Source organism: Pecten maximus, chromosome 1 (genome assembly GCF_902652985.1).
Source record: "Pecten maximus chromosome 1, xPecMax1.1, whole genome shotgun sequence".
Taxonomy (NCBI): Eukaryota; Metazoa; Mollusca; class Bivalvia; order Pectinida; family Pectinidae; genus Pecten; species Pecten maximus.
In genome coordinates this window covers 25,561,485-25,577,213 of record NC_047015.1, presented here as the reverse complement: position 1 = coordinate 25,577,213, position 15,729 = coordinate 25,561,485, and the positions used below count along the sequence as shown (strand labels likewise).

The following is a 15,729-nucleotide window of genomic DNA, read 5'->3' as shown; positions in this document are numbered from 1 at the left end:
AGTAAAACGGCGCCCCATATGATATCACCTATTTGAATAGGTGATATCACTTAAGAATATCTTTAAGTGATATCACCTATTCGAATGAGTGATATCACCTATTCGTTTCATTAAGTGATATCACCTATTCGAATGGGTGATATCACCTATTCGAATAGGTGATATCACTTATTTGAAAAATGAATTGGTGATATCACTGATTGAATAGGTGATATCACCAAATGGGAATAAATATTAAAACGGCGCCCCATAGAGGACACCTACCGAGGGCTGCGGGACTTTGAGTATATAGTTCCCCGGCTATTTTCGCTACATTATAATCAACATACCTTAAAATAGTATTATTATCTGCTATGATATAAAAATCGAACCCCAGTCCCTTTAAAGTTACCTAATTTTTTTGACACAAAGGTCTATATTTAGTATATATATGTCTCTTATTTGTTCTCCTTCGCGTTCCGATTCAACACAAGCTTCTTGGTGACATAGATTTCATCATGTGAGTGTGCAAAGGTACATACAACAAAGGTAGATCGAGCTGCGGAGAAGGTGGATCTAGACCTACATCAGATTTTGTTGGACGCTCAGTTCTAATCACTTAATTTAGTGTCAATTAACAAAATGGTTGAGTTTTAAACGAAGAAACAGTATCACCGGAACTTGTCTACGAAAACGTGAATTAGACATTTCTAGTTGACATCCAATCATGTCGGGGGTTTTTAACATCGTATCGCTTCTGATTTTGTGTTCGTGTATAGGATTGATATGTTGCGTAAGGTACACACCAGACTGGGCATCTCTGGACTCCAGACCCCTGCCATCATGGTACGACGAGGCCAAGATAGGAATCATAATCCACTGGGGCGTATTTTCTGTGCCCGCCTTTGCCAACGAATGGTTCTGGTACGACTGGAAGACATCCAAGTATCCGTCTGTTATTAATTTTATGAATCAGAATTACCGACCTGGTTTTACCTATGCTGATTTTGCACCAGAATTTACAGCCGAATTTTACAATCCGGATGAATGGACAGACATCTTCAGTGCCGCTGGTGCCAAGTAATTATAAGTTCTAAAATAATAACAAGCTTGTATCTACTCCTATACGTATATGAGGTCTTATTCCACCTGATTACATTGGTAGATGTTACATGACAGCCTGTCAAAAGTTTCCTGTCGTGTAAACCTCTAATATTATTGGAGTAGCTTGTATCTTGCCCCATTTCCCCCATGGTTCCTTATGCAAGCCAATATTTATTATAAAATCATGTTTTCACACACTCTGATTGGTTGAAATATTAATATTTTATTATTGTCACGTGATTCCCGATAAAAAGGTCATATTGATCGGCTGTGCAAAAAAAAGGCAGGTAAAAATGCTGGTTCACTGTGTGTTTCTTAAAGGGGATTAATTATGAATTACTCCCCCTTGGTATTGTCCAACATTTTGTAACTGACCCGGACTAGCTCAATGAGTTATTAACCTAGTCGATAGAGCATCTGGCTTGTGTTCGTAGGTCCCAGGTTCGAACCCTAGTCTGGTCGTCTATTTTCCCACTTTTACAGGGATTTTCCTATAATTGAAACAGGGTCTATTATTAAAAGGACTCATTCCCCTAAAAAAATCTTGTGAAAATTCCTATTTGAATGATTAAGTATGTTTTATATACAAAGACCCATCTAAGGCAATTTTGAAAAATAAAAAACAACAACTACATATAACAAAATGAAATCAAAATTAATATAAAGGCAATTTTTACAAAGAAAAACACTATGATAAGAATTAGTATATATTAATTTCCATGTATCTGATTAATTTTGATTGGGTGTCCAGTATATATGATAAACCATGGCACTAGCTCGTGATCCAAAGAAGCATGTTCCGTCAGTAGAGTGACAGAAACCATACTCAACACTATATACAAGCCACACCAACCCGGCCTGTCCTTTTACACTACTGCCCCTGTGTTTCTTGAATTTACCCAAATCTAACCCTGAGACGTTCAATACCACCACATGCACCATACAAACCACATGTACACCGACCTGTTCCTTTTAGAAGTGTAAAATATCTAGTAGGTTTTGAAACATGACAAGCATTAAATTTTATTATCAGAATATTAAACTATCATCAGAATTAGTATATTGAATATATATATATATGAATTAATTTCCATGTATCTGATTAATTTTGACTCTGTGTCGTGTTTAAAAAATATATACATCTATAATGAATCATTTATATGCTTCACAGATCAGTCTCTATCATTTCATATACAATTTTACTTGCATTCAGTGTGTGATTCAGGGCTCAAAGTGTCACGCCTATTTTAGTGGCCATTGTGCCTTAAATTCGCCATTGGCGACCAGTTATTGACCTATAAGGCGCCTGCATGGCCACTAAAAAAAGTGTGCTAATTTGCGATTTGGTTAATCTTTCAAAGGCTGCAGTCAATGCTAATATGACGTTCACAATGGAAAAAATTAGAGATGAAATACTGATCTTAAAAATTGAAGGATTTTTTTTTTACAAATTCAAGACAACTAGGCCAGACGACTAACTTTTCAAATTGGTGCCTAGATTTTATAACTTGGTAGCCAAATAGGTCACCTAGTAAAAATATCCACTTTGAGTCGTGTGATTAAAAATCAAAACCGTCATTTACTGGTAAAACTATATAGCCTTTTTATTTCAAATACATGGTTTAATTGACTTGAAAAATATCACCCTCTGTATAATTGTCCTCTGTCTATATTTGTTCAGGTTAATAAAAACATGTATTGACCTTATCAAAAGGCTACAATTGTACATTAATAAGCAAGATCGTCAGAAAATTCATAGTAAATTTTGTCTTATCTATATATCAAGACAGAATGATTTCCCTTTTCTAGTGGCACAGTGCCGGGGTTTACATACTAGATAAAGTCCTTACTTCATAGTTAATATATTAGATATGAAAATTCTCATATATTCATCTGTTGGTGAGACTGGGTCAATTGGTGCATTTAAGCTGAAATTTTGGCTTCTGGCTACCTCAAATGTTTAATGCAGCTCTCTCTCTCCCCTCTGTATATAAGGTATATAAAAAATTAAATAAAAACATAAACCAGAAAATAATTTAATTTTATGTATATCCATCAAAAGGACACTATTTACTGATAATTATGTATGTATGATCTTGTTTGTTTAATCAGATAGATATACATGCACATACATAGAAGAAAAATACTAGATATATTTTTGAAGTATTAAAAGATATATATAATATGGAATTTTTCAGGATTGCTCCTAAAACAAATATTACATTGGCTTGGTCATAATAAAATCATCTAATTTGTACAATAAAGCTGGAGTAACTCTCTTCGTGATTTACAGATATGTTATTCTAACCTCCAAGCACCACGAAGGTTTTACCAACTGGCCCTCCAATGTCTCGTGGAACTGGAACTCCATGGATGTAGGACCTAAACGGGACCTTGTTGGTAGGTTACAAGATTAAAGCACGATTTCAATTTGATACTGGATAAGTCTTAAAGACATTTATTTTTATCTCACTTCAACAGAGGTTGATCTTTTCAAATGGCAGTTAATTGGCTGTCCATCCCATTATATGTAAATAATCCTTGTTATTGCTATTTCTTGAGAATCATAACAGGAGGGATATTTCTCAGACTTATATATATATATGTATAGGTTTATTTTGGTCCCTAGTTGTGCCAATAAATTTTGAGTCAGTTAATTTATTTTGGGGAAACAAAATAGCCAACAATTGTATAGTTTGGCCATCTTGGATTTAGGCATTTAAACTGGTCATCGCTGTATCTTGAGTAATTCTTTATATACACAATGTATATATATTTGTAGGTGCCTGTTGGTCCCTATAGTTTTGCCATTTATTTTTAAGGCTGATTTCGAAAAAATAGCCAACAGGTAGCCATTTTAGATTTTTGACATTTGAATATTTGTATCGTTTATTGAAAGGATATTTCTCAGACTTAATATGTAGCTTACCCATGGTTCCTACAATTGTAGTTGTGCTCATTCAATTTTGAGTCTGGTTCAGAAAACAAAATATCTAATAGACACTATTTTGAAATTTGTTATCGCTATTTCTTGCTTGAATGATAGATATATTTCTCACACTTCGTGTGATGAGGTAGGTTCTTCTTGGTCCTTAGTTGTACCCATTTATTTTTAAGTCGGATTTAGATAACAAAATGGCTGATGGGTGGCCATCTGAGATTTTGACATTTGTAGGTTTTGTTATTTTTGGAGAAGTATACATGTACATACTGGAATGAATAATTCTCAAACTTCATATAGCTTTCCGTAAGGCCTTGGTCTCTAGGTACTCCCCCTTAATTTTGAGCCAGATGTGGGAAAAGAAAATGAATGACAGACTTCCATCTTGGATTTTGACATTTTAAGTTGGTTATTGCTATTTCTTGAGAAGTATTGGAAATTACCTAAGAGGAAAGAAGGGAAAAGTAGAGAAAAATCTTGTCTAATATGGAACTAATAATTTAAAAGATTATTTAATGGTTGGCACCAAGACCCATATGGGATCTCTTGCTTGATAGTCTAAGATATTGTGTATTGTACATTGGTGTTCATTTCTGAGCACAAATTAAAGCATATACATTTGTATATATATCCTTAATTCAAATTTCCTCTTTAATTCTTTATTCAAAACACTACTTGTGTATCCATTATGTAAATCACCCTTCAAAACCTGTTTGTACAATTTCAATACTAAAAATCTTACCTGTTTGATTTTCCAGGTGAACTTGCCGTAGCTGTGAGGAAGAAGCCAGGTTTGCACTTCGGACTTTACCATTCCTTGTTTGAGTTCTATAACCCACTTTACCTCAATGATGAAGCCAATGGATATAGGACACAGGACTTTGTCAGGGTAGGCATTGATAAGGATTCATATTAAATTTACTATCAAAATGACTTCAATTAGTTCTATTAATTGATAATTGGGTGTTTATGGACTTAGGTGTCCAGCATGGATCTTAGACAATAGTGAAATAGAAAAGGAGGCAATTACTTACACAAGTTTTCATCAATATGATTTTTATTGAGCTGGGCGAGAAATTGCTGTCATGATTAGGGATCCTCCAATACACTTTAAGCTTATTCTGAGAGTGTGCAGTCATTTTAATCAGATTTTTACGCAAGTCCAGAATGCCAATACATGTACTTAAACATATTGGCCAAGTGAGTCCCACAGAAAAAGCATGAGTCTAGGACTCGCATACAAAATGAACTCAGCCCTAAACTTAAGATCACTCAGTGTGACCAAAACTTCTCACCCAAGAGGCATTGATTTTCCATATCTATCTGTCTATAATGCACATGGATGCCATATTAATATTGCCTCCCAAGGTAAGTTCAGCTCACACTTTATACAAACACGATGAATGTACCATGTATTTGCAGCATTAAATAAGGGATCAAGGTAATATATAGATATTTTTCAAATTATATACTATTTGTATTATACAATATTAAATTGGAGTCTCCAAAGATGGTTTATGTGTCTCTATGGCAAAAACAAAACAAACAAACATTATAATATAGATAAGAAACAAGGTATATATATGCTGGAAAATGTTTTATTTATGTCACTTTTTTCTGGGTCACAAGGTCAGCATAATATGTAATACCTGTAGAGTTACTTATAACATTATCAGTTGTTCAGTTAAATAGGAGACAAGCCAGTAAACACATGGCCAGGTAGTAAAAGTTTCCCTGAGCAGCTTGAGCCAGGAAAATAAAACATCTCCCTGGAGTGCGTGTCCCCATGGCGACCCTCTTTCTGATCATTGAGTTGTTGTTCTTGTCAGTTATGTTTTGTTCCATAAAAAGCTGTCTGAATTTGAAATTTAATAAACTTAGTAATAATAGTGAAAAAAAAAGAATTGTTACTAAATCAAAAAGACTATTTAACTTGTTGATTTAACATGGCTTAAAATGGTTTCTGTTTTTATGATAAACAGTTTTTGGCCCACTTGGTAGGGTGATACTGTACAAAGGTTTATCTACCCTTAGCAGTCATATTCTTCCCAGGCTATACCCTCGGGGGAATATGACTACGTACTTCAGGTAGACAAACCTTCATATCACCCTACCAAGAGGGCCAGAGATGTATAATATAACAAATACTGTTTTGTTAATATTTCTAGAACAAAGCAATGCCAGAAATGTATGAGCTGGTCAACACCTACAAACCTGAGGTGATCTGGTCAGACGGAGATTGGATGGTACCAGATACCTACTGGAATTCTACAGAATTTATAGCCTGGCTGTACAATGAAAGGTCAGTATTATACACAGGCACAAATTCCAGCCCCCTGTGGATCATCGGTTAGAAATTTGCATCAAGTCCCTGTATCCATTCTAGAAGAAAAATTAATCTTGAAAAAATATATATACTATTGGGAATATTACATTGTTAGTTCAAATACCTTTCGATAATTATTTTAACAAGACTAAATACATGTATGAATAGTCAATTGCTTTAATGATATGTCTATACTTATTTGTTTTGCACAGCCCAGTGAAGGACACAGTGTTGGTAAATGACAGATGGGGTAATAGTACCAGATGTGTCCATGGTGGATACTGGACCTGTCATGACAAATACAACCCAGGTAACATATTCAATAATGTACAAGATTATGTAGTTAATATGTACTAATATAGAATATTGATTAGTTTTCTATGCTTGCCAAAATTTGACAGGAGTATTATATAGAGGATATCTAACAGTGTCTTCAGTAATACCAAATATATTTCACGAGTGGGGCTAATATTTTGATATTTTTCATGAGTGCGCAGCACGAGTGAAAAATATCAAAATATTAGCCACACAAGTGAAATATATTTGGTATTACTGAAGACACTGTTAGATATTCTGTTTATTACATTTTTTATCAACGAAAAACCTACCCCGTATGCTAACTAGGCCTACAGCGAAAATTTGTTAGCAAAAAAAGTAGTTCCCCCTGTCCAGGTGCTGACATATATGTCGGGCTTTCTGATTGGTCAATCATTTTGGTATTTTCTAATCATTAATTTGATTGGTCAAATCAGCAAAAGTGATATTTTTCACTAGTGAAAAATATCACTTTTATAGAATGAATAATTTTTGATATTTCACTGGTAAAAATGTAATAAGTATTTTTATGCCATTGTATGTGTGTCCAGCCGGACATTGTAAACTTGTCCAGAGATCTTCTCTCTCAATTTTTGACAGATCTTTTCGAAACTCTGCATGGTTCATAATCATATGTAACATTGTGTTCCCTAAAAAACATTTTGAGTTGGAAAGTTTTGAAAGAGATATTGCCTTTTGTCAATTTCAATATTTTAATCTTGTGCAGACAACTATTTTGATTTTACATTCCTTTTGTTACATCTCCATATGATGATGAATTTTGATAGCAGAATCTATACACTTTTTCATGTAATATGGATATATTGTCTCATCTCACTGGTGTATGATTATTTCCTCAGGGGTTCTCCAAAAGCACAAGTGGGAGAATGCTATGACGCTAGACAGGGGATCTTGGGGATATCGGCGAAATTCTCCTCTGAGTAATTACCTGACCATTGATGAATTGATAGAGACCATTGCTTCAACTGTTAGGTAAACAATGTTTATATGTTGTTAAGGGGTGACATTGAAATTCAGATTGATAAAATAATAGAGGGAGCTTAATGGAGCAGGGGTGACAATTAGCAGATAGCAGGTAACAATATAAAAAAACAAAGAAGTATCCATTGAGCTCTGCTCATATCTAATCTGGTTTATTAGCTCACCTGCTCCTAAGGACCAAAGATCTTATGCCGTGGGCCGGCATCTGTTGTCCGTCAACTTTTCCTTTAAATAGCTATTTGTCATTAAGGACTGAATGGATCCTTAGGGGAAGACGAACAGATTTTGCATAAATGGTGACCCTCCATGATTCTGCAGGGTGGGGTCCCAATTGGGGAATAATATCAACTTCTTTGAAATCCTTTTTCTATAGAAATAAAGAGTCCTAAAACTTCACAGTGAGTCCAAGAAATAATCTTTGGTCACGTTGAGATAAATGTAACAAAAGTTGTCACTACCGGTATTTCTTGAAAAGTACTGGAGGGATTTTTCTCAAACTTAATTTGTAGGTTCTCCTTGTTCCCTAGTTGTGCCAATTATATTAGTTGCCGGGTACTAACCATATGTCAGTGGGTTTTTTTCGGGTACTCCGGCTTTCCTCCACCTCCAAAATCTGGCATATCCTAAAATGACCCTGGCTGTTAATAGTAGAATAAACAAAATAAACCAAACCAAATCTTTATTTCTTGAAAAGTACTGGAGAGATATTTCTCAAACGTGATGAGTATGTTCCCCTTGGTCCCTAGCTATGCCAATTTGATTAAGATTTTTGATCAGGAAAACAAAATGACTGACTCATGGTCGTCTTTGATTTTGAGAATTTAAGTTTGTTATCACTTTATTCTTGAAAAGAAGTAAATGGATGATTCTCCAACTTCACACGTGGAAAAGAGGAAAAGAAGGAAAAAGGGAAAAGTAGAGAAAAGATCAGTTTGACAGAGAACCAATAAAGATCCCTCTGGGATTTCTAGTTTCAACATTTTCTCTCTTGGGCTCCTGGCTTAGTAGTATTGACGCTCTTCTCATGGAGCTCTCTAGCTGAGTTTGTATGAAGGAACTAGATACAAGTGTATATGTAGAATTTTGCCAGGGTGACATCCCTAGTCAAGTCTGTAGGTTTACCAGGGGTACATATAAACATGAATTCTTGTGTTTTCTAGTTGTGGTGGCAATGTTCTGGTCAACATCGGCCCAACAAAAGATGGACGTGTGATTCCTATTTTTGAGGAGCGACTCAGACAGATGGGACAATGGCTGGATGTTAATGGTGAGGCTATCTACGCCACCAAACCCTGGACACACCAGAATGATACTATCACATCTGGTGTCTGGTATGGATATAATCTCATCATTACTTTTATTGTTGCATATTTGCTAAAAATGATTTAGGCATTCAAAAGTAATACTAATTCCTATGAACATAATATAATCTTGAGTGATTGAGAGATAGTAAACCTTCTCTTTGTAAACAATTACATTATTACAAATTATAAACAAAAAATGTGTAGGATTCAAATGAGGTGGCACTTTAAAAGAAAGATTATGTTGGAAACACAGTCTAGTGAAAACACCTCCAGCATCACACACGATTAAGAGCCAGTGTTTGGCACCTTATCCCATAGCTTGTGCCAGAAGGCCTCAATATGTATTGTGTTAAATAGCTTTTTCAATTGTCATAAAGTAACTTTTTTTTCCAGACTAGCTCTTCTAATTATTTAATTAATCATTTGCCCAGTAATTATTGTAGACATTTTGAGTACTACCGAGTGTATGCATGTTTTTTATCGTTTGCTACTAGTTTCAATAGTATCTAAAATCAGATAATATTACTGGAAAAATATTTTTCAACAATATTTTGAAATTGGATACTATTATATTTTATAGCTAGTTTTAATATATGCTTTATGTTAATTTTTTAAATCATGGCACTAAATTTTGAATTGATTTATAAATGGAAACCCATTGCCAAGATATCAGATCATCTTACTGATAAGATTGACATAAGAAACCTTAACTTTTATAGACTCATTGATATTATTCTCTCACTGTGAAATTCAGGTACCTTTGTATATGTTATGGACGCTATGTTGTTTGTTCCGTATGAATACACAGCTGTTACCAGATATGTGTGGAGTTTTTGTGTGATTTATATGAATGTTTGATGTCACGTGTAATACATGTGCCACAAATAATCAAAGACTGACAGACCTCTTAATAACTTTATTTGGTAACTTTATTTTAATTTTCTCTACTAGGTATACTTCCAAGAAAACGGTCAATGGGACAGATGTATATGCTATAGTGTTGGATTGGCCGAAGAATAATGAGCTCACCTTAGGGTCACCTGATGTGACTGCTGACACAGTCGTGCATCTAGTCGGGTACTCTGGCGAACTGAGTTGGATGCGAGGAGCCAAATCTGGAGTCGTAGTACAGATCCCTGATATTCCGTTCAACAAAATGCCATGTCAGTGGGGTTGGGTCTTCAAATTTTCAAATCTTCAATTTTAGTTTTCTTCCTTCTTTTAACACACACTGATTTTTTGTTCTTGATTTCTAATTGATGGTAACAATTCCATGATGTACATGTGCGTCTGAATTCAACAAACAAGTTACAACTAATTTAACAAAACAGCAATTTGTATTATATAAGACTTAGTCAAGTTTAGGGATGACATGGTTTTTACATTTTTCAAGGTTACACGATATGCGAGTGGTATTATAAAAATCAAAATTATTAATATTTCATAAACTTTCTATAAATGTTTTGATACATATGTGAGTGTAAGTAACTTGTAATAATCTTGTTAACATTCCATCAAGCTTAGAATGTCGGAATAAAGCAGTGTTTACTATAGGCAGTTATCTTGACTAATGTGTAAATATTGTGGATACATTGTAGACTAACGTTGGAGATTAGAGAGTTGTGGTGATTCTGACAGTTATCTTGATTGATGTGTGGGTGTTCTTAGGTAGCTTATGTTGGAGGAGAGTAATTAAGCTAATGTGATTCTTCTTATACAATCAATATTGATCATTTATCATATTTAACATTCCAGTAATGTTCAAGTAAGAGAGGCGCTGTATTCCAGCAATTGTGTTATACACTTGTGGAAGTTAGTTAGATCCTGTATGAGGAAGGCGTACATGCATATAATTATCCTTTACTCAGGGACATCATGGTAAAAGCATTATTTTTTTTATTGATTGTACATGTTTTATACATTTCCAGTGTACAATTTGACCACAGGATTTAGTCGGGAAACCCTTCTCAAATATAGCATTGATAATTTCACGTGGCTGTTTTGAAAACGGGTCATTTTTTTAACAGAAACATCTGATGCATGCAGACACAGTACGCAAATACATTGTACCTGTTTTTTCGACAACAGATTTGGTTATACTTGTTGCAAACATTATTTGATAACTCAATTCAATAATGATTTTAGTCGATTCAGAATAATGAAAATGTGACATTTATTCTCAGGATCGTACCAAGTAATATTTGTAAGTAACATGTAGAGCTAACCATACATTCACATCCTCTGTCAATAGACACTTACCAGCAATGCCGTAGAATATGTGTATTGTCCAGATAGCTGCAGCTTCCATGAACAGGTCCCATCTTTTGTTTTGTAACTGATGCTGTTACCCATTTAAACAGCAGCTGATTCACTTGGGAAGACATTTCTGTTTACAGGTGTGTTGTGTGCATGCGTTATCATATATTACACAATAAGTTTACATACTGTATACCTGGTATTTTTCGCCCCAGGTTATTTTCACCCTTGAGCAACACAAAAGATAATCGCCCCGTTTTAAATTCGCCCTAAACTACTTTTATGAAATGTCTTTTCCTCGTTTACAATCAGAAAATTCCGTTCGAAATTCTCTATACAGTTGCACTCAGGAAGACTCGGGAGTTATCAAGTTCCCCTAATTTCTTTTCTTTGTGAAATGCAATCAGGTTTGAAAAATACAACGTTAAACTGTGTTCAGATTTACTTTTAGCCCCCAATGGATTCAAATAGTATCAGGTATGCATGGGCGATTTTAAGCAAACACGATGAAAGGTAAGTTCACCGTGCCATGACTAATTACCAGTGTTTTCTCTTGTTCACTTGTACATCGATGGAAGCCACAAGCGACGGGGAACTCATAAAATGAGCCTTCACAATGACAAGAATTGGTGCTATTTGGTGTGCATCATTTTTAAAGTTTTAATGTTACTTAATATTTATAGGCTTTTTTAATCAAATATACTAACCTAGCACACTATCTTAGCCCATTTTCTCGATTTAACTCATCGTGATGTTGCAAATTTACTAGCCCTAGATTTAAATCTAGATTTTATTTCACATGCATAGATTGAAATGAAACAATGAATTACTTAATAAATTTAGTGTAAATATATAACACATGTTGCTTGTGATGGTATAGAATAAAACACACTTGAAAAGCATATATTTAGTGTAAATATATAACACATGTTGCTTGTGATGGTATAGAATAAAACACACTTGAAAAGCACAGGGGTATGTTTTGGTCCCGATTACAATTGGCCTATGTACGATGACTTGTAAATTCTTCAATTCAGCTTGAAATTTTTGCCGTCATCTTAAATTCACCCTATCATCAAAGGGCCAAAATGGCGAAAATTAAACGGGGGCGAAAATTACCAGGTATACAGTATTCAGACTGAATATCTTATGAAAATTTACTTAACATTCCTGTCAATCAATTACTGCTATTTGTGGATTTATGATAATAATATTCCCCATTTATATAGCGCACTATCTAATTTGTAAAATTACTCTTATTCGCTTCACATTACTTGCACATATAAGCAAGTGGGTTTTAACCTCCTTCTTGAATATGGCCAGGGTTTTGGACTTCCTAATAAAAGGTAAGCTGTTCCAAAATGTGGCCACTACTTTTCCAAAGCACTGGTTACCATAAGTCACAGTATGAGAGTTTGAAATGCATAATACGGATTGTCTCCGATCGTACATGTAGTGAAGGCTGGTAGAGAGTTACAAGTTCCTGTAAATACTCCAGAGCTGTTCCATTAATTGCCTTGTATGTGTACATCAAAATCTTGTACTGCACAGCTAGCTAATGCAGTAAATACACTTGTGTGAATTGCTCCCTCTTTTGAATTTGATGTTTTAAATTAATATCTGATACTAATTGATGAAAATTTATTTTTATCTTAAATTTTTTATTTTTTTTTTACAAATATATTACAGTACAGTATACATTAAATATTTATTTTAAGTTTTTAATTATTTTTTTTATATGAGTAACAAGTCCAGGACATATGCTGTCCTAGGTATATAATCGGACATGTGGTGTCCTAGGTATATAATCGGACATGTGGTGTCCTAGGTATATAATAGGACATGTGGTGTCCTAGGTATATAATCGGACATGTGGTGTCCTAGGTATATAATCGGACATGTGGTGTCCTGGGTATATAATAGGACATGTGGTGTCCTAGGTATATAATCGGACATGTGGCGTCCTAGGTATATAATAGGACATGTGGTGTCCTAGGTATATAATAAGACATGTGGTGTCCTAGGTATATAATCGGACATGTGGTGTCCTAGGTATATAATCGGACATGTGGTGTCCTGGGTATATAATAGGACATGTGGTGTCCTAGGTATATAATAGGACATGTGGTGTCCTAGGTATATAATCGGACATGTGGTGTCCTGGGTATATAATAGGACATGTGGTGTCCTAGGTATATAATAGGACATTTGGTGTCCTGGGTATATAATAGGACATGTGGTGTCCTAGGTATATAATACCAATCTTACAATGCGATATGAAATCAATTTTGTGGTAAACACATATATACATGGATGATAATACATTGTATATATTTTATCCTACCTCATTGGAATGAAATTTTCATGCTGTGGCATGCCATCTGTCTTACATAAACATTTTTCTCGAATTAAGCACCATTCATTGATACATTGGAAGAACAATGAAGTATTTTTTTTTTAAATTCTTGCAAAGTATTATTCTCAGTAATTAATTTGCTTTCGCTGAGTGTTTCAAAGCCAATGATATGTTAAATTGACAGTATCAAGTTTGTTCCAATAAATTACCTTTGTCAATTTTGTCTCGTACATGAATCAAACATGAATTAAATATAAAGATGTCAGAAAGTTTTATATAGGTCTACATCTGAAGGTTAAGCTGTAGTTTTTATGTAAAGCATTTGTTTGTGTAATTCCAGTTTCACCAGCTTTGCTAGTCTATTGAGTGGAACTGTTTGATCTACTGGTATATGTGGACTTGCATGTACATGTAATCAACGTTATTTCACTTATGAAGTGTGCATGGTTGTGAAAATGTTCAATATACCAGCATTACCTGGTACAAATATTGTCAAACCTGGATTAACAGCTTAAACAACACTTTACTCAATTTGTACCTTCTGAAGAGTCATCTGATAAATGTCTTACATCTACATATCCAGATATGATATGTAAATTAAGGAACAGAATATGTTTAGGTTTCTATCAAGAACTATGATCTAGTAAGAAATCCAAAGAATCATGATCACATTATTTAAATGCTTAAAATATTAATTTCATTTTATTCAAATTATCTCTATATATTTTTTATGCATATAATGTACATGATTTTATCACAATTAAATTCTTATTTCATTTGCAAAAATTGTTGTGGTTTATTTTCCAGATTGAAGGCCATAATTGTTACTTTAAAATAATATGTTGATGCAATTATACAGTAATTATAATTATAAGGACTAATGTGAGCTTATGCCATACCGTGACATCCAGCCTTCAACAATACCTAATGAACACCATAACTGAGTGAATATGTACCAAGTTTGATGAAACTTTGTACACAGTCATCAACAAGATCTTGGGCAAGTTCAAAATTGGAAATTAATTGACAGCAACTTATTTGTAATAATAATATTGGGTCTTGTGAACATAACTGTAGTAAATATCAATTGTATGAAGCCAAATAGCAGGAAGATCGCAGACAAAGTTTGAAAATGGGAATTATTTGACAGTAATTTCCATAGCTATTAGCTCACCTGGTCCAAAGGGCCAGTAATCTTATGCTATGGTGCAGCGTCTGTCAACATTTACTTTAGAATCCTACTTGTGCTGAATGCATGAATGGATTTTGATGAAATTGCAATATTAAGCAAAGGAAATCTAAAGTTGTCTAAATGGAGGGTACGACACCCCTGGGACTGGAGGGGTGGGGCCAAATAGGGGAAATTGAGGTAAATTCTTTAAATTCCTTCTAGCCCCGAATGGATTTCGATAAAATTTTGTCTGGGACATTATTGGGCAATGGAGATCAAATGTTGTATAAACCGAGGTTGTGGATCACATGGGGCCTGAGAGGCGAGGCCCATTAGGGGAAATTAAGGTATATCCTTTAAATCCCTAATGTTCTGGAGCATTAATGGGCAAAGGAGATCTTATATTGAATAAACAAAGGGTGTGGCTCCCCTGGGACCAAATAGGGGAAACTCGGGTAAATAATTTAAATCCCTATAACTCCTGTACGCCTTAATGTATTTTGATGAAATTTGGTCTGGAGCAATATTGGGTAATTGAAATCTAATAATATATAAACGAAGGATGTTGCGCTCTTTAAGTGCAAGAGAAAGGGGACACAATGGGGAATCATAGCGAAAAAAAAAGAAAAGGAAGAAAAAAAAAAAGAAGAGAGAAAACTTTACAAATCTCTCCCCCTCTACTTCAGCTGTGCCTTGTTTCTATTAGACAACTTTTTTTTTTAGATTTTATCCCCTTGCGACAAGTCAGTGAGGGGATGTAGATATATAACCAAGCAACATCCTCACTCTACTGACTTGTATATATCAACCCAATTGTCTAGAAACTTCATACACTAACAACCATCTTCTTTTGAACAAGTTGTGTTTCAACCACCTGGGGTCAAAAATGATATCACTGTTACTATAAATCCCCCCTGCTCTACCAACTCTTCACTTATGATCCAAATTATCACGAAACTTTAGTTATATATCCGG

The 15,729-nt window shown here is 34.5% G+C and overlaps 1 protein-coding gene across 2 annotated transcripts; it reads left to right on the top strand.

Annotated features, from left to right (window-relative positions):
* Nucleotides 1–505: 505 nt before the first annotated feature.
* On the top strand, nucleotides 506–14,369 carry LOC117328739 (alpha-L-fucosidase-like). Of its 2 annotated transcripts, XR_004533037.1 has the most exons (9): nucleotides 506–1,059; nucleotides 3,377–3,483; nucleotides 4,783–4,913; nucleotides 6,193–6,326; nucleotides 6,563–6,660; nucleotides 7,526–7,658; nucleotides 8,828–8,998; nucleotides 9,923–13,419; nucleotides 13,476–14,369. XR_004533037.1 is itself a non-coding variant. In XM_033886254.1 (8 exons), the coding sequence occupies exons 1-8, from the start codon at nucleotides 707–709 to the stop codon at nucleotides 10,176–10,178; spliced, it is 1,383 nt and encodes a 460-aa protein (XP_033742145.1). In that variant the 5' UTR covers nucleotides 506–706; the 3' UTR covers nucleotides 10,179–14,369. The 2 variants fall into 2 exon arrangements, 1 of the variants encoding a protein (XP_033742145.1); XM_033886254.1 differs by having other exon boundaries at nucleotides 9,923–14,369.
* Nucleotides 14,370–15,729: the final 1,360 nt, after the last annotated feature.